General features: G+C 34.1%; 1 protein-coding gene across 1 annotated transcript in view; it reads right to left on the reverse strand.

The window, feature by feature from the left end:
- Positions 1-26270, reverse strand: part of GFRAL (GDNF family receptor alpha like) — a 71333-nt gene that overhangs the window by 31550 nt on the left and 13513 nt on the right. Inside the window, 6 exon segments of the mRNA XM_082347213.1 lie at positions 1632-1882; positions 6887-7217; positions 8117-8173; positions 12714-13124; positions 20123-20275; positions 22364-22498. Of these exon segments, the coding sequence (XP_082203339.1) occupies positions 1632-1882; positions 6887-7217; positions 8117-8173; positions 12714-13124; positions 20123-20275; positions 22364-22498 (1338 nt within the window).

Consider the following 26270-nt stretch of genomic DNA (forward strand, 5'->3'; position numbering starts at 1 on the left):
GATAGTGTAATTGTATATATTGTTGTTGGTTTAAGTTACTTTATTTGGTATTTCCTTTTGTAATATTATGAGCCATTCATTATAAGTACCTTTATTTCCAACAGAATTAGCCACCTAGTATTAATCAGAGAGGAAGATTATTTAGAAAATATGACTCAACATATATCATGCAATTTTCCTCTTTGTATCATGATTTCAGTTGAAATATGTCTGTAGTGCTAATTATAGAAATTCCACAGAGAGCTCTGTTGGAATCAAACCATACACTCTGAGTCGTATGTTTATTACCTAATACATAACAAATCACAATTTTGATCATATTGGCTAATGTGTTATCGCTTTAGTATCTTTAAAGAAAAATAGAACAAAATTTAAAAAATGTGTATATCTGTTTATAGTTAGATAGATATATATAAAGATATATACAGATCTGTATCTGTCAAAATTTGTATAAATATAAAGATTTTTTGCAATGAAATGGTAAATGTCTATTATTCCCTCCTGGAAATGGTGCTTGTGGTTTGGTGGTTACACCTAGGGGCTTAGGAGCCAGGGATGTTTTGGGACTCACATAGTTGCATGGATTAACCTTGAAGGTAGATGATGGAGAGGTCTTGAATTAGTGTGTGATCACATCGTTAGGCTTTTTCCTAGAAGACTTATAGCCAAATCCCTCTCAACCACTTGTTCCCTTTGAGACTGTAGACAAATTATTTAAATTCCTAAATCTGTTTTCTTATCCCTAAAATACTGTACATAATAACTTTAGAAAATGTGTTTTCCATTCCCTCATGCAGGTAGATCAGCAAACATACTAAAGACCAAGGGGAGATAACTAAATCCAAGGGTAAATATGTTTTACTTAGGTTGGGACAGCTGTATAGTAGATTGTTAACTACCCCCTGATGAATCCAGCTTTGGATATACACATCCTTCTCACCGTGACTGTGAGCTTGACCATGTGACTTGCTTTGTCCAGTGGGGCACTAGCAAATATAGCAGAAGCAGATGCTTGACAAGTACTTGTTCACTGGGGATTAGCTGCTAAGGATGCTGCCATCACCATGAAAGATCCAGGGTCTACTGCTGCAGAGGTCATGTGGAAGAGAACCACGCCATCCCAGACAATAGTCCTTGCTAAACAACACCTGAACAGACTGGCCACGGTCTCACCACCAGATGATTGTACCTTCATGAGAGACCCCAAACAAGACCATCAGAAGAACCACCCAACTGAGCTAAGGCCAGTGAGAAGAATTGTGAACAAATAAATAATTCTTTCAAGCCACCAAGATTTGGGTTGGTTTGTTACTTGCAATAGATATCTGTTACATTCAGTTATCTGGCAGGATAAACCTTTTAGGCTGTTGATTTTGAAATCAATGTGACACCTAGGAGTGATCAACCATATAAATTAACAACATGTATCATTTGCAGATAAAAGAGTAAAATAGCAAATGTGCAAAACATAATCAGAAAATAAATTTTAAAATTAAAAACATAGAGTTGACTTTGTGACCAAATTTTCTGTGCTGGATTACTACTTTGTGTTGTATAGACAAAAACAAGAAATATATTATATATGTGTGTGTGTATATATATATGTATATATATATAATTGGGTAACTTACTGAAACATGATTTTCTATGAAGCATATGCTGGAAAATCTTGCACAAGGATTCTTCACTTTGGGTAGTGGTCCTACATGTGCACTGCACTTGAAGGACTGTCCCAAGGGTACCAATGTAAGCTGCTTTGCAGTCATTACTTCCGGAGCAAGTGAGGTCTTGCTTGCTTAAGGTGCTGATGCAGGTCTCATCCTCATGGCACTTTCTTATCACACGCTGCCAGCACTTTGCCTGGAATGTTCTATAGCGCCTCCTAGAAAGAGTCAGGAAATGGAATTAGTCTCTGAATAATATTATTTCACACTAACATGTAGTGTTGCCTCACCTAACGAAAGATTGACATAAAGCAAAATGCCTTCTAGATGCTTCTAAACATAGCTGAAAACTAAGTTTGTACATTCAAACATCCCAACAGAGAGTGTGGAAGAAAACGTAGAGAAAACTTGTGAATTATTTTCCTTTTGTGATGAAAGACAGAGGTTAAGTTTAGGATTACCTGGATGACTCTTCCTTCATTACTAATTTTATTTCACTGGGTGATGATTTGCAGTAAGAACTCCTTGAGAGATTTATTAGCAATAATTTCTGAAGCAGAATGTGGTTTTGAGACTAGCATTTGGCCATTGACTCCCACAAAGTGATTTCAGAAAAGTCTCTTGACTTTTCAAGAGAGTTTTCCTACAGGATGGGAGGTACTGTATTCTTTCTCAATATTTCTAGACAGACTAATTAGAGTTAACAAAATGCTCTGAGGTTCTCTGGCAGCATGAGCTAATTTAAAGCAAAACATGAGTTTATTTAATGGTCGAGATAATCCATTAGAACCATATCCATTCATAACTTTTCTGACTACATATATCATTCTTGCTGTATTAGCTTTGAATAAAATCTGGATAGTGTACAATAATTTCATATTTGAAACTTTCACAGTAAGAACATATCTACTTAGTGGAACCAAGAATATTAATCTTCCTATTTATCACATATAATTATTTTTTTCCCTGTCTTGAATACGTCACCATCAAACACGCATCAAAACCCTCTGAGTACATGTCATTTGTCCTGTGCTTATTTGCTTTCATGTTACTCTGCTTAAATCCATAAATCACATTATTTTCAATAATCATGTATTTTAAATCATCTTAAAGGAATCAGCTTTTAAATATAATGGTAAAAATTAATTAATATATTAAAATTTATATTTAATAAAATACTACAAATTTTTTGAGCATATAATTCTGAATCCAGAAGAACAAATATGTTCCTTTAATGCAATTAAGGGTTTTATATATAAGATGTCATCTAGGTGTAAGCATTGGCAGTACTGGTTGTCATCTATGAGGTTGACAGGTGCCATTTAGTCTTTCTTAAATATATGTTTTACAAAGTTTAAGTTGCATGATTTGTCTCCTCATAAAAGTTATTTCATACAAAAAAGTAGTTGTGAAATTTTGCAAAAATGATGAACTGAAGGATATTTAATTAAAAATTAAAATATTATAAAAATACTTTGGTATACTTACTATCTAAATTATTTGAAAAAATTAAATATGGCAAAATATTTTATATTATAGGAATTTTGTTTTATGTTTGAAATGTTTTGCTGTGTAGCTGTTTCATTATCCTTATTTTCTCGATATACTGCAATTTCTTATTCTGGTTTATTACTTCAACCATTAAGTATTTAAAAGAGTAATTTTTAAAAGAGTTGATTATTTAGTTTTTAGTTTTGTTATAAGTTTCTGGTTATACTGTAAAATGTAAAAGAATATGGTCTGTGTAGTTTCTACACACAGAATGTATTACATTTGCCTTTGTGACCTAATATATAGTCATACTTTGTGAATATTCCTTAGCACTTAAATATGTCTATTGTGGAGTTTTGCTTTTAAAAAGTAGATAAAATTTCTTGTAAGCAATTACTTTTTTTCACTACTTTCTGGAGTTCATACATATGGAAAAACAATGTATTGTAATTTCCTGTAAATTCCTAAACATTTATAATTGGCAAAATATAATCTCACCTCCCAGTGTGTATCAGTATTGGGCAAATTAATTGAAAAAATAGTTCTTTATATCACCTTCTTTGGCCTTTTCAAATAAACAGAGGAGTTTCAAGACCAATCATGAAAAGAGTAAGCGGGTGCAGGGACAGAAGTTGTATTTTAAAATCCAATTGCTCTGCTTTGCCCCATGTATAAGGGCTTCTGCAAGAAAGATCCATGATAAAGGCTTAACATTCTCACTGAAGAAGTTGTTTTTCATTTGGAGATTTTTTTTCCCATCTGAATTACATTAAGGATAATTTAATATAAATACTGGAAATCTCCCTAAGGCAAAATCTGCTTGAGAAAATGACAGAATTTGTCTTTCATCTTGACAACTAATATTGTATAATATTTCCATCACCTATATAAAGTGTTCATTCAGAGACTATTTGCACATGGTGAAAAGAAAAAGACACACAATCCTTACTCCCTGAATTAATACATAAAAGACAGGAATTACATAAGAAGAGACATGTATCTGTATATTAAAACATTATAAAAATTAAGAAGTACAGATATTCAAAAGTGGAGGGAAACGAGATGAAGTCTTTTGAGAGCATATCGTGTTCCAGACCCTGCACCAAGCACTTTGGAGAGGTTGTGAAACCCAGGAGTCCTTGTGGAGGAAAATCACCAACTCTGTATCAGCCAGTCTGAGGAGGTGTTGATGCCAAAGTGAGGTTCATGCAAAAGTGTGTGTTTCAGAATCCATCACAGGGCTTCTCAAGGACTGTAGCAGCAGATCCCATCACTCGACACTAAAATATGGTATTTGATAGGGAAACTCAGATATATCATCCTGAGAAAATTGAGTACTAATAACTCCAAGATAATGACGTAGAATATCCGGGGCCCTGGCACTGGACTCAGGTAAAGCTTGGTACCATCCATGGAGACATCTGGCATTTTTACAGGGATTACTTAAAAAAAAAAAGTGTCCTCTGGCTGGGTAAAATGTTATTTGGTTTCACTGTTAGTGAAGATAGATGATAGACAGTAATATTTTACTTGTGATATGAGAAAAATAGTGCAATCAAATGTTTTTTTACCACATTTCATTGATTACAGGAGATACAATTATTTTATTACAACTAAAATCACTTGTTGGCAGTTGTTATTGTTTTAATTTAATACTTTTTTTTTTTTTGGTCATTGAGCTTAAGATGCATTCCAAAAATGTTAGGGATATTAAAATGTGCAAAAATTTTGCATCTTTGAATCAATGAAATATAATAGTACACTGAACAAGGATTTTTGAGATATAAATGAGTTTGAAAAATTTTAATTTCATTGTAAAAAATATTTTTATTGTTAATTTTATTATTCATTCAAGAGAAATAATTAGTAAAACTTAAAATAACTGATAAACATTTGCAGGAAAAGATCCACAAATAAAACTTTCTTAAGAACTTTGACATTCTGTATAAGTTGAAGCAAAAAAATATAGTCAATGCTTTAGCACTCTGCTGAGATCTTTACCCTTTATCTTACAGAATGTGTGTTATAGGGAAGCAGTTCTCTTTTTTTGACAAATGTTTACAAGATCTGCAGCTACTTTGCAAGTTGGAATGACTGACAGTAAAGGTGTGAGGATAGTTAAAAGGTGGAAGGAAAGCGGTTCACCAAGAATCAGCTCATTCAGGAAGTGATGTCATTAAATCTCATTTGCCAGTGGTTCAAGCAAGGTGACAAATGTGACAATCTTTCCCTGAGCTATCACACCTAGCCACTTCTCCACACTAAATGTTTATTTTGACCTTTAAAGGGATTTGCTATATATGGACTTTTATTCATTTAAATACAATTAAATAAAATAGTCCCTAATAGAAGGTACTGGGCAAACAAATTAATATGAATTTCTTGGGGTAATTATCCCAAGAAGAAGCAGAAGCTTCATCCCAATTAATGCTGGTTGTTAAATAAAGCTCCTTTAACGTGATAATATCAATGTTACAGGTAGTTTTGATTCATCAAGTTTATTCAGTATCCTCTTTCTTTCCTCCATCTTCTGACTCGTGTCCAAAGAGGCTCACTTAACTGTGGTTTTCTTACCACACAAAAGATCAATTCGCCTTGAATATATAAGGAAATATGTTAATTAAGACCACAGTGAGGAGAAGAGAAAGCCAAGGTGTTGGTTTCAATTTATGGTTTCCAAGAGGAGTTACCTGCAAAGGTAAAGTCTAGTCTCAACTAGCAGCCAGGTGGAAATTTTAATAAGTGAGCACATCATTCACACCTCTGTTCAAAATCTCCCAGTACCGCTCTTCTTTCTCTGAGTAAATCCATTCTCCTATTCCTCTTCCCCTTGTGCACTCTACCCTCCTTGCCTGAGATCATGCCACACACATTTCTTCCTCAGCACTGGCTCGTCCTTTTGTTTGGTATCTCTTCTTTCCAGTATTTACTGAGACAAGCTCATTTTCTCACTTATTCGACTGGTAAAATGTCTCTACTGGGGTCACCCCATTTGCACTGCAATTATTTCACTCTTTCTGCCCATTCACATTTCCCCTTATTGCACATGTGTGTGTGTGTGTGTGTGTGTGTGTGTGTGTGTGTGTGTGTGTGTGCTCCACAGGGCATGCATTTTTGTATCTTGTACCCTGATACCTAAAATAGTAGTAAGTGCCTGGTAATTATTTTTTGAAAGAACAAATACGTGACTAACATCATTGCCTTGAGAATTAAGGGTGAGAGGTTAGGAAGAGGGGAAAGGGTGCATTCCTGACACCATGGCACACGTGTGTTGGGGAAATCCAAACTCTAGCTCCTTCCTCATCTCCAGCCTAAGACACAAAATATTTATTTTGAAGTTTAAAGAGTCACCTCATCAAAATTCTATGACATTTAACAGCCTTATGTAATCACACCCCAAAAAAACAATAATAAAACTGACATACAAGACATGTCTATTAAGCAATTCATGAGTCTCACTTGAATATGAAATTTTAATAATGCTATTTCATGACTACCCAATCCTGACAAACTGAATTTCTTGTATTCCAAAAACATATTCTGCATTTGAATTTCGAAAAGGATACTACACATGTACCATGGATTCAAAACTATGAATTGTCTGGCTTTATTTACATCATGTTGGATGATGGTGGGAACTCTAGCTAATGTAATGAGATCAAGTGTTGGGACTAGACTGTAACAAATAAGGTTCCAAAATCAGAAAGTAAGGTATGCGTGTTTTTACTCACCTGCATAATTCATCATTTTGGCAGCTGTGAATTATATCGAGGCAAGTTGGGGCTGGAACTCTGTTCACTGCACATGGCTTGCTGTGAAGAGCTTCTCTGGACTGCTGACAAGGTACATCAGAGGGAGCACAGTCACAAAAAGCCAACATCTGGGCAGTGTTAAAAGGCATATTTTGATAGAAGAACTGGATGGCTGCTTGGCAGTGTTTCACATCACACAGGTTTCCATTTGCTGAGCAAGCTTTCAGGTAAAGGGCCAACTGTGTGTTACAGAGGACATCAGCCACACACTCCTTCGCCACTTCCAAACAGGACTTGATCCCTCTGACTCCTAAAAGCAATGATATGCCCAGGTCGTGGAAAAGTAAACAAAAAGCTGTACATACAGATTCTGCAAAACACTGTGAGAAGTCCATGAGCAAAATACAATGATGTACCCATGTGTTATTTTTGGCAAACATTCCTTCTTTTTCCCTTAGAGTTAGTATGAACTTACTGGGACCTGAATAGTGGACTATTTGCATCATCTTTCATCTGCACTGGCTATGTATTGTGATCCAGAAGTGATGGGAAGTGTGTAGGGCCAAAACTGAGCTGCAGAAAATAATTCTTGACTCCAAGTTTCTCAAATGTAAACAGTAAATCTTCAGAAATTGCATTTCAGCTATATAGCTAATGGTGCGTTCAGTGGCTCGAATCAAAACGTTCTTGTTCTGTTGCACTTTTTATTTGGGGGGGAAATCTTGACTAAAGGCTGTAGTTATTCCAACATATAAAAATGTTCACATTCTGGAAAACACAGGTATGTGTGAGTGCCCCGCCCCCAACACATCCACATACACAAAAAGACCTCAATTTAATTTACATGATCAAAATATCTATGAAATTTAATGACGACCTAGTCTTTGGTTTTAATTGTAAAGTATTCTTCAGCGTAACTATGAGTAAACGATGGATGGGCAAAACAGATGTCTTGTCACATGAGTGGAAGAAATGCAATGATTTTGTTGCCTTTTTTTGTTTTTTTTAAATTTTATTTATTTATTTATTTAAAATTTTACTGGAGTATAGTTGATTTGATTTTGTTGCATTTCGTAGTATTAGAATGATAAAAAAATCCACACAATTTATTTTGTAATGGCATATCTTTAAGAAGCCTAGTAACTACATTTTAAATTATACTGTCCAGTATTTACCATGCAGATCAAAATAACAATTTATAAGCATTACCATGATAGGAAAGAGTAGTTAGATTCCACTTGAATTTATTATCCTCTTTCATGTTATCTAGAAGGAAAACAAAGAGACTATTTTATTAGTGAACAATATTCTAAATTTAATAGGAGAATGTGGACTACCTTTATGAGTGAATAATCAAGCAAAAGTACATATAAGCTCATGTAACCCTTATTTAATCCTTGATACACAAAATTAGTGAGGTACAGATGAAGAAAAATAAACCCCTGAAATATCATTCAAGTCAGTTCAACAGCCCTGCTCTGAGTATCCAGTTACTGGAAGATTTAAACAAATGCTAATGACTAGGCCATGTGCTCAGAAGTAAACAAAGAGTCTGTCTGGAGAGAAAGAACAGAAGGAATATTGTCTGAACCAAAAAACTCTTCCCAGTAAGGTCTTAATTAGATTGAAAAGCAATTTAAAGACTATTTCCACCTCTATCTTAGCCTCCCAGAGTTTTTAGGAATTGTAAGTACAGAATTGAAGACTCTCATTGATGGAAGTGAACTTGGTGACCATCTAATGCTAAAACATTTCATTCAAGAAGCATTGGTTGAGAGAGCTGAATCCTAACCACTAGATCACCAGAGGGGAGGGAGAGGGATGGAGCGGGAGTTTGTGGTTGGTAGATGCAAACTGTTACATTTAGAATGGATAAAAAACAAGGTCCCACTGTATAGCACAGGGAGCTATATTCAATATCCTGTGACAAAGCATATTGGGAAAGAATATTTTAAAAAAAGAATGTATGTATGTGTATAACTGAATCACTTTGCTGTACAGCAGAGGTTGACACAACATTGTAAATCAACTATACTTCAATTAAAATAATGACATTTAAAAATCTCATTTAATTGTTCTTTCTTTCAAAGATAACTTTATAAAAAAAAGAAAATAAAAGAAGCATTGGTTGAGTCCCTACTATATACCAGGTGCCATATTGAAGACAAATCGGCAGTCCCTATTGTCAAACCTATTAGGAAATAGAGACACACAAACAAAATGAAAATAAAATAGATAGAGCACTAATAGACATATGCATAAAGTGATAGAATAGAATTATCAGATTTTCATTTTAAAATAAAAATTCAATTTTTGCCATTGGCTATTAAGATACTGACTTCTGTTATGGCATAAGTGTCTCTTCAAGTTTCAATTTGTCCTGACTTGAGCTGTCTGTCCAAACTCCCTGCCAGCCCATCTGCTGCACATATATGATGGTACAATCATAAGAAAATTCTTTTTACCCCCCGGTGTGTCACAGCCTTTCCAGACTCCTTGTTCCATCTGTTCTCATTATACATGGTTTTTCATTTTTCTACTGGTTAATTCTCAGCTCAAGAATCACTGTCTCTTCTGGAACACAATCTCCTGTGTTTCTGGGATGTTCCTTCTTCTGTGCTACTATTCCATATTGAATGAAATCCCAATAAGCAAATTTCAGAGAGTTCTACAGCTTTTGTGACATACAAAAGTCTAGGCTAGACCTTCTATGATAGCTCTGCTTTGGGAGTGTTTGGTATGGCTGTGCCACTGATTAAAACATATTCAAGAAACTGAGTTCACTTACTGTTATGAACTAAATTTTGTCTCCTTCCAAAATTTATATGTTGAAGCCCTAACTCCTGGTGTGGCTGTATTGGGATATGGTGTCTCTGGGGAAGTAATTAAGATTAAATGAGGTCCTAAGAGTGGGACCCTGATCTGGTAGGATTTGTGTCCTCATAAGAAGAGACATTAGTGAGTTTCTTCACTCTTCCCTCTTCACACACACACACCCCATGGAAATGTCCTGTGAGGACATGGCAAGGAGCCAGGAAATCTACAAGCCAGGAAAACAACCCTCACCAGAAACTCACCCTGCTGGACTTTGATCTGGAACTTCCAGCCTCCAGAATGATGAGAAAATTAATTTTTGTTGTTCAAGCCACCCAACCTCTGGTATTTAACTAGGGCAGCTTAAGCAGACTAATACACTCACAATATGAGTAATTGTTACAAAAACAACAAAACAATTCTTTTACCATGGGGAAACAAATTCTATCATGGACCCATGCTATTTTATATAATATGAGTAATGCATTATAATAAATTCTCTGCACATTAAATCCTAATTCTGTATGGTGCAGACATAGGTATATACACATTTTCCAGAGAATATTTTAAACAGTAGCTTAATTGCTGAAAAGGAGCTAAAGGGCAGTACGTCGTGGGAACACAGAGAAACATGCACCCACCAGACCGCCATCTGCGTTGTAAGATCATACACATTAAAAAATGCACACTGTTCCCGCTTCTTGATCCATTAATATCAAAATATATGCAGACTCTGATATCTTTTCACCCTGCTACCACTCTGGTCCAAGACACCATGCATTTCTCTGTTGAACTCATTTAGTGACATGGTCTCATTTGCTATCCATCAGTGAATGACCCCCAATTTATAGCTACAGTACAGATCTCATTTCTATGTGTCATGCAATGAATTTAGATATCAATTTCATACCTAGAACTGTCTACTTGATCTCTTCACTTGGATATCTAACAAATATTTCTCACTTACCGTGTCCCAAACTGACTCCTGACCTCTCCTCTGTCCACACCAAAGCCTCTTCTTCCTGTAGTTGTTCCCATGTTAGTCAGTGAAAATAATGGCAACCACATCCTTCTAATTACTCAGGACAAAAACGTTGGCGTCAATGTTGAATCCTTTTTTCCCCTTGCATCCCCATATGATCCATTCACATCAAAACATATCGAGAATCTGACAGCTGTCAACACTGGTCCATCACCCATCATTACAAAAGCTTCCTAACTGGTCTTCCTACTTGGGCCTTATTTCTCTTCAGTCATTTGTCAACACAAAAAATAGAATTATCCTGTTAAAAATGTAGATCAGACCGTGACACTTCCTTGGCTCAAATCCTTCAGTGGTTTCCTGTAACACTCAGAATAAGAGCCAAAGGTTTTGAAATGACCTACAAAGCCTTTCATGATCCTGCCCCTGTTTTATTTCTGGCCTCATCTCCTGCATCTCTCCCCCTCCTCTCTCGACTCTACCTCTAGTGTCTTCTTTGCTCTTCCTCAACCTTCCAGACTATCCCCAGCTCAACTTGAGCTTGTGTTTCTGCTGCCTGAAGTGTTCTTTCCCTAAATACCCACATGACTCATTCCCTTGCCTCTTTCCATCTTTACTCAAACATTAATTTCTTCAGATCAACTTTCTGGCCATCCTATTAAAATTACAAACCACCAACTCAGACTTCTTTTTTCCCTACCTGTATTATTTTTCTCCTTAGCACTCATACTGTTTATTTTTTTTTTAATTTTATTTTTTAAATTTTATTGGCATATAGTTGATTTAAAATGTTGTGTTAGTTTCTGCTCTACAGCAAAGTGATTCATTTATACATATACATATACTCATTCTTTTCCAGTTTCTTTTCCCATATAGGCCATTACAGAATATTGAGTAGAATTCCAGGTGCTATACAGTAGGTCTTTGTTGGTTATCTATTTTATATATAGTAATGTGTGTATGTTAATCCCAAGCTCCTAATTTATTGCTCCCCCCCGCCATGTTTCCCCTTTGGTAGCACTCATACTGTTTAAAATACACATCTTCAAATCTTTTATCCTATTAATTTCCTCTTACTGGATGCTACAGCCCACTACTAAGACCCCCCTTTTGGTGATCCCAGTATTCATTTCCCCAGTTGCTGGTCCTTTTCCAGCATTGCCTCATCCAAAGAAAGTTGCCACATCCAAGGGGGCAGACTTTTCTAGGGGACAGCTCCTAACTAAGGGCTAGTCCATGAGAGGGGCTCAAAGGAGCAGCTCTTGTGTCTCAGTGGGCAAGATCTCTAAAAGGCCATTACAGAGCCAAACATCTTGTGGAATCAGCTGTTTGTTGTGATCATTGTCTTGCCTTTCAATTTCTCCCTCCACCTAATCCTGTTTTTCTCACTTCTAGATTTTGTTCCTGAGCCCTCAGCCAAGTACTACTCTGTATGCAAACCTCTGTCTCAGAGTCTGTTTCCAGGGAAACTCACCAAGACACTCCTCAACTGAGAATATAAAGCCCTAGAGAGCAATGGTTTTTGTGATTTTTGTTCATTTTGTTTACTGCTTTTTCCCCAGATCTTAGCACATGGCCTAGGACATGGTAGGCACTCAAAGAAATATCTATTAAGTAAATAAATCATCATCCCTTACTGCATTATCTATTTCTTTAATTTTTTAAATCCCCTAAAAAATAAGAAGCTTCTTAAATGAAGGACAGTTTTGTTGTTGTTGTTTTGATCCTGCTGCACCAGACTTAGGACTTAGCACATTGTCAATGTCTCACAAGTATTTGTTCAATGAATGAATAAATTAATGAATAAAATTCACATTATTCTAAAACCTTTTAGCATTTATGTCTTTCTTCATAATCATAGTATTTAGACATAGACATAGTCATAGTATTATGTATTTTAATTTTCATTGTCTAAGAGAAACACAGGCAGAAATGGCAGAGCAAAGTCTTTAGTCAACTCATATTCGTGATTATACTTAAGGTCCCCAAATTCCTCCCTTGAATACTGACCTGAAACAATGTCTAGGTTGAATTCATCTTCATTGTCTTCACTGAAGGCTGGAACTGGATTCATCTGAGCATCCTGTATACAAATGTCCTCAAACAAGCTTTTCCAAATTTCAATGCATTTTGCTTCTGAAGGGTCATTGCACTGACAATTCCACAAGATTGTTTCTTTCAGACTTTCTCTTAACGCTGCACACAGGTAGCTTCCATCAAGGGTTTTGCATTGCTCTGATTCCCTCCCACAGGTTTTCTTAAAATTTTCATACAAAAGAGCACAATGTTCAGATTCCTGGCAGATACGTGCTGCCATGACGCAGTAGCTCTTTTTTTCAATCATTAATGACTTATCTTTCTGATGGAGCCATTGTGTGATGTTGGATTGTGCAGCCAAATATGAGGACAGTGCTGATTCTTCTACAAATAAAAAATGACTAAAAATTAAATATTATGACCTTTTAATGTTTTCTAAAAAGTGTATAGACATATCTTTTATAAATATACCAATATCTATTGTCTTTCAAAAGCCATTGAAATAAAATATTGCAAGAGAGCTATTACAAATGATCTTGAATTTTTTTAAAAAATTGAAATAAAAATATTGATTATTTATAGTTTATGTAACTAAACATAATGGTAATGCTCAATTTCATTTAATATTTTATCTTCATTTATTTCATCTTTTCATTACATTTTGATGATGATTGGTAGAAATCATGTGTAACTTAAAATACTTATAGTCCATTATTTCTCTTCTATAAAATTTTGTGAATTTCCATTTCATCCTAGAAATGTACCTATACTAAATTGTTTCTCCACAGTTTTTCATTATTTCCCCTTTAAGAAGCATTCTTAGACAGTTTTTTCCTAATTCCCTTACCCCCTCGTGAAATTTTAATTCCACAGATATATCGTGCATCTGTTTAGGGATTGTATGTATATCTATGCTTTATATATAAGTGAGAGGTTTTTTGCTCACCCCTAAGAACCAATTTTCACCCCTTGGGGGTTATATCCTCATAGAGAATGCATGTTCTGCTAGAGAGTTCCAATAAGCACATAATTATATAAACTTTATAGAAAAAAGATAAGAAAAACAACCTCAATATAAGAATCCTTACTTGCTTAACCTAAGCTTTCAGAAGTATACCGTCTAATTCTAAAATGTCTCATCTTCCTCTGAGGTCCTTCATGTGGATCTCCACAATGAAAACTTCCTTGACCCTACCATTCTTCCAAAGTAACTTTTTCCCCTGGGGTATTCATCTCTTTAAAAAAAAAAAAAAAAAAAAAAAAAAAAAAAAAGGTTGTTCTCTTTTGTTTATTAAATGAGCTTTCTTATATCTTAGTTTTTACAAATGCCTCATGCAAGATAAAAATAATACAATCTATTTCATGATATGAAAATGTTTACTTAAAAACTGCCAGGACATTCTTAGAAGCACTGTTCAGAGTACAGCTTCTGTACTGCATGGGTTTGGAGACACACACTGTGATAAAGTTTTGCACATTTATCAAACAACAGCTCACATGGATTGCTATAATTATTTAAATCAGGCTTCTCTACTGGAACATAGAACATCTCTCCTACCCCTTTTGGCCAGCATATGCAGGCTGGTGTGGATGGGATGTATGTGAATTAATGCCATCCTCATATAATTAGTTCTATTATATTGGTAATTATATATTTTGAAATAATCTATAAATCTGTCTAAACGTCCATCTCTTTTATAGTACACATATATGTATGAGTATTTATATATATATTTATATTTAATAATCAAGGCTAAATGAAATAATCTGGCTAAATGCCAATTTTACTCTGCTATGTTTTTAGCTAACCAAGAGCAGAGACTGTCTTAACCCATCTTTATTTCCATCCTCCAGCATTTATATGATATCTACACATATTAACTGAATAATAAATATCTTATGAATAAATATATAATTTAGATGCTCAAAATGTGTTTAAAATTAAAAATAAATGATATATTTATTGATCAGTTACTAGGTGTCAGGCACTATGTTGAAAGTTTATCATATTAAGAAAAAAAAAAGGAAGAAATGTCAAAGCTGATTTGCTCAAGAAGTTTATAATCTATAATAAAGAATAGAAAAGTGCACGTCTGTTATATGTTGAGAAATGTTTTGGGAATACAAGGGGGAGAGAGAGAGAGAGAGAGAGGCATCATATCTTGTTGGAGTGATGACCAAAGAGCTGGTGGAGGATGCTGCAGTTGAAATAGGATGAAATAATAAGATTTCAATTATCATTTCCTTTTCCACTCTGAGCTAAATTATAAGCAAGCAGCTGATGCTCTGGGTAAACACCATGATCAGGCCAGGTCCATCATGAAGTGCATTTGTGAGATCATTCAGGTCTTCTGTACAGGGTTTCTATATTCCTGGCTTATCAACATTACCACAGAATAGCATTTAACAAGTATTTATTATGGAAAAAAATGGTTTAAATGTGAACTGATTTCAGTTTAACTGCTCTAGATTTGTATGTACCTGTGTCTGGTAACTACATTTTGCCAGCATCTTGGTCTGATAGAAATGGTCATTGAGATATAAATGAACTAGCCCTACTATCTTGAAACAAAAGTCTATAAATATTTTTAGTATTTCTATACACTTTCGTTTCAGCCTACTTCAACCTAAAACTAGTAAAGACCTACTCATTAGCTAACTAATGACATTTTAGTCTATCTCCTATTTGACTTCTCTGCATTTATAATTGTCGATTATTTCCTCTGTGTCTTTCTCTCTTTCACTGGCTTCAAAATTCTTCCTGTAGTTTTTGTTTTTCCTGTCTTTAAAAACTTCCTTGTGGTTTCATCAACTAGATTGCAAATGTTGTTATCAAAATACTTGTATTCTCCAGTCATATCTTTTCCTGGCCAGTCTTATCCTCCTGCATGCTTGTATCTGTTTCTTACAAACCATTGACTCCCAAATCTATATGTCTATTTTAGGATACTCTCCTCAGTGCGAGACCCATGTTTCCAAACGCCAGCCAGATGAGGTCCACTCCATCATTGCTTTTTTTAAACTATATATTCATCATGTGAAATGTAAAGCAAAATACTAACATTTCTAATATGAATGTGCCATAGTGTGCCCTCCCAATGCAAACTCTCCAAATATAACTCACCACTTCTGCCCCCAGTCCTGTCTCCGTGTACAGCAATACCCTTGTCTCAAGCCAGCAGCTTCTATCACACATTTAACAACATTCCATACTCCTCATATCCAATGGAAACCAACTCCTATTGATTGTAATTTATAAATATTTCTTAAATATCTCTTATCCTTACAGTCCTCAGCACCAGTGTGGTAGTTTAGGCATGAGTCACCTCTCTCCTCAACTCTTCTGATGGCTTTTTAACTAATATCCTAGGCCTGCATCCTTCCCTGCCTCCATTCCATCCTTTACACCACTGCCAACAAACGATATCCTTCAAAATACTGATTCTGTAGTCTTCTGTTTAAAATGCATTAGTAGTTCCTCAAAACAACAGTTTGAAGTCTAATCTCCTTAGAAAGATATGTAAGTTTAATAAGTTCCTCCTTCTTATTAATATCTGGATTCTTTCCAGTATCTCCTAAGACTCCTCTGTTCTATAATCCAGCTTTACCAAGAATGTGTTGCTCCCCAATGTCTTCTGCTTCATTCTACTTCCTCTGTCTAGAACATCCATTTTATTTCATCTCCCTATTGAGCCCAGATCACCCTAAAAAGCCCAAGTCTGTTATTTCTTCTATGAAGGCTTCTAAGTCTCCATTATTTCTTCCTGTATAACTTCAAGTGTGTAATTGTGTGTGTATAATCTCACGTGTATCACCTCACGTGTATCACATTATATAGGTGATATTTGGCAGTTATCATTTTCATTAAGAATTGAGACCATACACAATATGTTCTCTAATGCTATTGGAATTAGATGAATAACAAAGATATCTAAGAAATCCTCAAATATTTGGAAATTAAACAATGGTATTATGAATAAATCTTGAATCAAAAGAAAAGTCAGAAGGGAAATAAGAAAATATTTTGAAATAAATAAAAATGAAAACACAAGATATTAAATTTAGTAGATGTGACTAAAACAGCACTTGGAAGGAGATTCATGTAATGAGATGCTTACATCACTGTTAAGATTTCATCTTAAGAAACTAAAAAGTGAGGATCAATTTCAAGTCAAATCAAACGCAAAAGAAATAATGTCGAGCAAAATTGAGAAAGACTGAGAGAAAAAAGACAGAGACAGAGCGAGAAATACAGAGAAACAGACACAGAAAGAGAGAGAAAGAAGGACACAAATATTCAGTACTTGAACAAAAATGAGGACATCACCTGAACTTCTTCAGACTTTTAAAGGACAACTTGGGAATATTAGGAACAACTTAGCAGAGTGATAGAAACTAAAAGAAAGGGTAAAATGGAAACTCTAAAAATAAAAATTCAACATAAATCCAACAAATGTCTTTCAAATTCATTGAAAGACAAACTACAAAAGAAGAAATAGAACAGTCTTGTAACAATTAAACACACTGAACATTTAAAAACCTTCCAGTGAAGAACAGCACAGATATCTTCATTGGTAAATTGAATTAAACACTTAAGGAAAAAAATAACGCCAATTCTTTGTATATTATTCTAGAATTTAGAGGAGAAGGAAATACTTCCTAACTCATTTTGAAGACAGCATTACCCAGACAACAAAATCAGACAAATACTTGCTAAGAAAAGAGAATAACATGACGTATGCATCATGAACATAGATTTAAGACCCTCAACAAAATATTAGCAAACTGAATGCAACAATATATAAAAAGAATAATACAATAATACATCATGACTGAGCAGGATGTAGCCTCAGAATGAAGGGCTGTATCCAACATTCAAAAATCAACAATAAAATTTACCAAATTCCACTAAAGAAGTAAACATATGATCATTTCAATAGAGGCAGAAAAAGCATTTGCAAAATTTAACATCTACTTATCCGTTCATGATAAAAATTCTCTAAGCCAACTAGAAATAGAAAGGAATTTCCTCAGCCTGATAAAGGGAACCTGCAAAGAACCTACTGCAAAAACCATTCTTTATTGTGCAAAGCCGAATGCATCCCTCCTAAGATAGGTAAAAATGCAAAAATGGCCACACCAAACAATCCTATTTAATATTATACTGGAAGTTCTACTCAGAACAATAGAGCAAGAATAAGAAATAATGGCTTACAGATTGGAAAGAGAAGAATAAAACTCTCTTTATTCTCTATTCGTAGATAACAAGGCTATCTATGTAGAAAATCCTATAGATTCTACAAAAAACAAAAAAACAAACAAACAAACAAAACCCCTTAGAACTATAAAATGTCCATATAAAGTGCCAATTGTAAAATGTCCATATAAAATGTCAATTGTATTTCTGTATACTAGCTATGATCAATTGAAAATTAAAATGTAAAATAAAGTGCCCTTTACAGCAGCATCAAAAAAGTGAAGCATATCTGTAAATCTTAACAAAATGTAAGAACTGTTATATTCAGAAGTACAAAATATTGATAAAAGAAATCAAAGAAGTCCTAAATACATGGAGAGATATACCATGTTCATTGATTTGAAAACTCGCATAGTAAATATGTCAATGCTACCCAAATTGATCTATAGTTTTGAGGTAAGCCAAATCAAAATGCCAGCAGGATTTTTCTGTAGACATTGACAAGCTGATTGTAAAATTTATATGGGATAGCAAAGAAGGAGAATAGCTGAATCAATTATTTAAAAGGAAAAAATTAAAGGAATTACACTACTTTATTCCAAGATATCCCATGAAATTACAATAAATAAGACTGTGGAATATTAGCAAAAGTATAGAAATATGGGTAATTGGTACAGAAAAGAGAATCAGGAAGTAGAGTCAGCAATATACAGCCTAGTGATCTTTTGAGAAAAGTGAAATTGAAAATATCTTCAGCAAATGTGGTGGGACAATTAGATATCCATATGGCAAAAGAACATATCTGACCCATAGCTTGCACCATATAAAAAATTAACTCAAAATGCATCATAGACCTAAATATAGAACCTAAACTACATAATTTTGGAGAGAGACTTTACCAAATAATATATAGAGGTGGCACATAAGCACATGAAAATATGATCAACATTATTATTATTTAAGTGCAAATTAAAACTACAGTGTGATACCATTAAATAGGTTTTGGAATGGCAAAAAAAAAAAAAAAAGAGTGCTTCTGAGAATGTGGAGCAACTGGAACTTTCACACATTTATGGTTACTTCAAATTTGAAATATAGTATTAAAGCTTCTTATAAAGTTAAACATACACTTTACTATATGACCCAATACATTTTTACCAAAGAGAAATAACTTATATTCATACAAATCTTATATGTGACTATTTATAGCAGCTTTATAATCTCTAAAAATCTGGAAACAATGCAAATGACTTTCAGGGGTGAATGGATAACCAATTTATGGAATAACCATACAATGGAACACTACTCATCAAAAAAGAGAACAAATTTTTTGATGAATCGCAAATATATTATTTTAAATAAAAGAACACTGGCTCAAAAGGCTACATGTTGTATAATTCCATTCATATAAAATTCTGGTAAAGGCAAAATTATGGAACAGAAAACTGTCCAGTAATGATTGGATGGGTTGGGCAATGAAACCATTCAAGATAGATGAGAGGTAAACCCTTCTCTTATAAAGTGGGGGAAGGAGGATTCTGAAAGAAGAGGTGAGAACTCTATGAAAACAGGTGTATTCCCAAGCTGATCACTTTTCGGAGAAGGTACATAGGGACATTGAGGATATGGAAATTGATTACATTAAGACTATTGGATCCCATGTATCTCTTGGAAAATCTTTCTGTAAGCTCAGGACACATGTCGACAAGCTTGATTACCACTACTTCACCATCAGGCTGGCACTTTGAGTAGACAATAAATAAATGCATATTAAATAATCAAGTTCTCCTATCCAAAGGCAAGCATAATTCTGGGTAAGTGGTTATACTTTGGTCTTCCTCAGGAGACCCTGTATCCTTTACCAACAAAAATGATACCTTATTTATCTTCTATCATTTAAGTCTTGTGCAAAGCCATAGTGAGCCTCACAAATATAGGTATTGAATGAGTGAATGTATAATACAAATGAATTATAATAGAATGAAGCTTGAAATTGTGGTTAGCAATTACAGAAATATGGCATGCACTTACTGAGATCTACAGTTCACAGAACCTTAAATCACATGAAGAATTAATCAAGTCACCAGAAAAAACAAGAGTTCATCAAATTACATAGATGTGGTTCATTTTGACATTGTACTTTGCTTTTCAATGACAGTAAATGTTTCATATAACAATGTATTACCTGATTTGTTGATGCATTTTTTTCCAAGCAATTTCTTAATGGTACAGTAGAGGTCATCAGAGCAGAGACAATTTTTAAATTGGAAATTGCTTTCTGCTAAAGACCGGATACTTAAATTACAGCTGGATGAATCCTTCATCTGGCAGGGGTTGCCTGGATTTCACAGTCAAACATATAACACTCTAGATATTAATCTGAATATAATTTTTGAGGCCTCCTACTCAAGATGCATTAAAGCTTTAAGGAGCCTCCCCCTACCCAAAGCTTTTAACGCATTAATTTTAGTAAATCATTATTAGAATGAAATTATCTGGGGTTGCTACAGCATGTCCATATAATTGACTTTTCAAGCAAAAACTATTTCTACTGTTTTCTCCCCCAATATTTACTTTCTAAAATAGAATAAAACTTTCTGTATTTTAAAGGAGATTTGTCCCCACTTAGAATGCCAACTTTTTCTCTTTGATAATAATCAAGGCTGCCCTTACACGAGGTGACCAGAATGCTCTGTAATCTTAGCTATTTTGTCAGTTTAGCAATTGTATTAGCTGTTTGGTCTTAATCTTATTTTATTTACATGTCATTCCAAGATAATAATAAGAGACAAGCAAGTGGTTCTAAATTTATCATGGAAAAAGATGTGGTCCTCTTTCATAATTACCAATATTTCATGTCCTGCTTTAATTAAAAAAGCCATATTCATCTACCCAACAATTTTCTTTTATTCATTTTTCTGAATAAAACTACTTGAGTACATTTCACTTGTGTATTTGAGAATATTTCTATTTCAACTTCATGCATGGTATAATTATGCAAATTTACCATTCACTGCAAATGACTTGCTATTTGTATACTGAAACCAATAAATATGTTATAATTCATGACACGCTGAATGTGATATTTTAAATTGCCTTATAAAATGTAACAAGGAGCTTCACCATCAAAACAAATAACAGACTTTTTTTTGTCATTGTCCTTTATTCTCATCTTAATATTATTATGTTATTTGAGAAAACTTGCAATTGAAATTATTTTCCTGAACTGTAATGAGAATGTTGGATTAGAGACCTATAACTTTCTTTGGCGTATGAACATTGCATGTACTCCCTTCAAGGGCAGGGAAGAAAAGGAAATCTTGCTCCTTGTCTACATCCTATGTAATTCCTTGAAATCTTGTGGCTGGACAGGAGCTCTGATGTTGGAGGTTGTGAATGTTGACATTGTTAGAACTATGGGTGGTTGCCTCTTAACCCAACACACTCCACCTTACATTTTTGGGAGGTAGAGGAAGCACAGGCAGATAGGCAAGGGTCGTGAGCAGTACAGAATTTATTCTTCATGAAATGGTTGGAGTAGCAAAGTGAGTCATGAAAGAATACATTTTTATTTTTCACTTTGGATTTCTCTTACTGAATATGCCAGAAAGTTTATTGGGTTTTTACGGTTTTATCATATTCATTATGCAAGTTGATAAAACTTTTTATGTTAGTGTAAGATTTTTTGAAAAGTTATGTCATAATAATATTAGGGCAATGTCCCCTTACATAATAAGTTTATCTATTTTTAGTGAATGGAGTCTTACTATAATGCTCTCATTCAATATATATTCAGTTACTTGATATATTCAGTACTTTTTTTTTCTGTTAAACAAATGACAGTGACTTTCCAATCTTCATATTCTCTACCCATTGGGCCTCCTCTCAAATGTTTGGAATGTAGGACTAGTTAAAAATAAAGATATGTTTTAACTTGTTCTTGACACAGTTGGAATGGAAAATAGTGTATAGGTTGCAAAAACATGAAACTCATGTTATGTACATGCAAATAAATAATGTGTTTGATTGTGACAAATGTTATCTTCCTATGTTATCCTGATATAGTAACATATAAGCAAAAGAACATTTTATTCGAAAAATTTTTGCCATGCTTCTGAGAGGCATGTGTATAATTGTAACATTGGTGAGATAAGTAAAAAAGTAATCTGAAATCCTGCATAAAGTTGCCTGCAGTGTCAATGCATTAGGGCCCTTGAGTAATTTAAGAATAGTCTTTTGTATCTAAATTCACTAATAAGTAGTTGTAGGCAAATCACTTGAATACCAAGTTTAAGTAAGGTATTTAGAGAAAAAACTTAGTTCCTAGGATAGTGAAAGAAAAGAAAAAATTCTATTTTTATCTCTGTAAAAAGAAATTATTTGAGTATGTTTTAAACTTTTTATGTTAGTATAGAGCGTGTTTTACCTGACACATTGCAGGCATCTTCCATTATTCTCCAGGCATGTTTACATCCATCTGCATCACTTAGGCAGAGTTCTCTTAAATAGGTGCAATCAATGGTTTGGGAAGTGGACTCATTGTCCAAGCATAGCCCCACAGCTTGAATAACAACAATAACAGAACAACAAAAACAACAGCAATATGGCAGTTATTTGCCTCAAAACTAAGTTATTAATTATCAAGACCAGAATTATGAAAACTGAAATGTGATAAAATTATTACAAGTCTGGAATGGATCTTAACCTCCCCTCTAGCTACAGATCTCTGTTTCTCTTATATAAGATTCTTAAATAAAAAGTCTGTATTTGCCCTCTTTCTTTCTTACTGCTTATTCATTTCTCAACTTTTAATTTATTGTTTTTTCTATTGCTCCATTGAAACTACTTTGAAAAATGCTCCAATCATCTCCATAACATCAAATTTAATAGTTTTAAGACTTCATCTTGCTTACTTTTATCATTGGGCATTTCACTGTCATTTTGTTCTTGAAACTCTTTTCTTTTGGTAACCCTCTCTTCTAATTCTCTTGATACTTATTCATTTGATATTTTCTAACCACAGTTAGAATTCTTCCCAGAATCCTCTTACTTTTCTATTAAAGTATATTTGAAGCTTAGGTTCTGTCCTCAGGCTTTTCTTATTCTCATTTTACACCCTTTCTGTGGACAATTCCATGTACTTATGGTTTTAACTAAAATATCTAGACTGATGATTCTCAGATATATAATTCAATCCCGTATTTTCCAGTATTCCAGTTACAGATGCTGTTATCTCCACCTAAATGTTCCAGACACACTTCCAGACAATATTATCATCAGTATTGTTCTGCTCGTCATCACTCCCTGCTGGACCATCCTACTTCATCAGCAATTTCACCATTCACAATGGCACCCACACTGGGAACCTTGGGTTCATGATAGGTTACTTTTCTATCCTCAGTTTTACTCTCCCATATCCACTCTTGCATGGTTCATTGATTCTCATTTTGAATATTTGACCAACTCACCAGTTAGTCAGTCTGCCTCCAGTTCTATCTTATTCAGATAGGTTCTTTACACCCCCTAATCTGCCTCATGCACCAATCTAGTCCTGCTGTTTCTCTGCTTCATCCTTTGGATGGTTCCTCTTAGCATGACTCTCCTATTCTTCATCATGTGCAATCTGGAGGTGCTCGAGCATTTATAGTTTCTCAGATGCTCCATGCTGCCTTGTACCTCTGAGCATTTACTGTATGACACTCCTTTTCTTTTTACTCTGGAATAAACCTTTTTTTGTCATTTAAGACTCGACGCAATAACTACCTATTTTTAAGGAAACTTTCCCTGAATTCAATACCTGTTTTCCTACATTCAAATTGAATTCAACACCCCTCATCTGTTTCACTAGTCTTGGGAATTTCCCGACTATAGCATTTATTGTTCCATAATGAAAGTGTGTATTTATTTTTGTCTTTACCACTGGGTTCTGGGGTTTTACTCAGCAGGCATTAATTCATGATCGTATCCCTATCATCAACACAATGATGGATCATACATATTCAATTAATGCATATTGACTTAACCAACTTGAATCGTTCTTTATGGATGAGTTATATATAAATAACTCTTAATATTCAATAAATATAACACCTTCCAGATATTTACAAGTTATTTTGGGTAGAAAAGAAAAGGTTCCAGCAAGTTTTTTAAAATATCAAGAAAGTAGCAATGTTAATTTAGTATATTGTTCCAATTACTCAAATTCTGCAAGCATACAAACTGACACTTGCTTAATCAATCCATAGAAAAATATGGAAATTACAATTGAGTTCTAGAGACAGTATATTAACTATAATCAAGAGACCTCAAGCTATGTCTTAATCACAGCCAAATTATTTGAATTTTTAAAAAGATGATGTTATTATGGATGACTTGTCACAACATAGAGTTATAGGCTTCAAGTTAAGCCACAGCATCTTTTTTTTTTTTTTTTAAATCTTACCTCTTTCCAAACCTCTTCTCCTAAGGAGAATCCATGAAAACTGATTGGATCATATGTATTACTGGCTGAGTCACTGCATTTGGAGATTAGCCCATGCGTGTGACTTGGTCACATTTTTCTTGTTGAGGGCTAGAGTGGAAATTGACATATCAGCTTTCCGTGTTTTCATGTGTTCACGGATAACCTCATCTAGCCAAGCTCCTGTTCTAGGTTAGCAAGCCTAGAGAAAGAGAGAGAGCCACTTCCATTCTGGCCCAAGGTTACTTATTTCAATCCAGCTTACCAAAGATCCTGAAGTAGGGATTTCATGTCAGAAAGTCAATTTATAAGCAACTAGAGTTTCATTTGCCATTGATCACTATTATCTTGTGAATACTTCTCTCAGGAAGCTTATAGGTGGTGGTCTCCTGGGTATATCATCAAACCTCACTTGTATCTCAGTGCAATGATCATTAATGAATTCTACATATTATCTTTCCCAAATGTGTTTTATTTTCTTTCATATTTAAAATTTTAGGTTGAATAATCATCTTGATTGTTTTACATGATTTTCCATACCTTCCACTCAGAAGAAATACTGAATAAAGTAGGAAAACCACTTCAATGATTTGGCCCAGAAAAATCAAAATAACTTCAGCTTTCCAGAATCTTATCCATTCCTGACAATGATTTCTGGCCATGTATTTAAGACAGGAGTTTTCAAGGATCATCTTGAAATGCTAGGTGAAAAACAGGTTCTATTTTAAAATAAATAAGATGGAGAATATTGCACATTTTATCACCCTTTAAAGACGTATAAGACTCATTAGGCTATTAAATGCTTTGTTTTAAAAATTCACTATGTCTCACATTTCTTTGGCTGCAGAACTTTCCCGCATCACAAAGCCTATTTAAATGATGTTGAACAAATATTCTGAAGCACACACTATGGGAAATATTGATTAAACCTATCAAATAGCACAATTTTGACCCTAACAGTGTTAGGTACGATTTCCCTCATTCATGCAACCTAGTGTCTAGGTTAATTTAGAAGTGAAAGTTGAAAACAAGAGGCCATCACTACCTTTTTAATGGGGGCCATAATGAGGTTGTAATTTATTTTGTGTGATTCATTATATTGCTGCCTGATCTACAAAAATTAAAGTTTCCTGGATTTCTCCTTATTATAAATCATAGAAATAAGGAAACATTATTAGCAATAAATACAAGGAACAAAATTTTGAATAACGATTACTTAAACCCCCCCAAACCTGAAAATATATAAATGATTTCTTCTTTCTTGCCTTTATTTTCTTTGACTAGATTTATTTTGACTTCCAACATAATTTGAAATAAACTTCTTTGTTTTCTTGCCCACAAGTATGCCTTTATTCATCAATATCTATTAGCAGAGAGTAAGCAGAAAATACACTGGCTTTGTTTTAATGAGTAAATTATTAATATTCAGCTACAATTTTAACTATCCCTTTTTCTGAATGCAATTTGTAGATTCTACTGCATGCTGATGAAAATATAAATAGCTTCTCCAATAACACATATAACAAGTAGATCTTCATAGATTCTACTTTTAAGTATACATTATTTTTTACTAACATCTTACAATGCATTCACACTACCCAAGACAAGAGAGATAAGTTCACACTTTATCTCTAGGTTACAAAAATTGACTGAAATGTGAAGAAGCATTTGATGTCGTGTTGTGTTACTCTACTAACTGCCTCCTTCTTATTAAATATTAACAGCTAAAATCAGGGAAATTGAATGGTTTAAATTAATCTCATTTCAATTTAATACCAAAGAAAAATAGATAATAATTCAAAATTTGTCATCTTATAACTTGTAAATAGGTACTGGAAGGTTTCATTTCTAAAAGGCTCTAGTACAGATGTCA

This window comes from Balaenoptera borealis, assembly GCF_965194805.1.
Source record: "Balaenoptera borealis genome assembly, chromosome: 12".
NCBI lineage: Eukaryota > Metazoa > Chordata > Mammalia > Artiodactyla > Balaenopteridae > Balaenoptera > Balaenoptera borealis.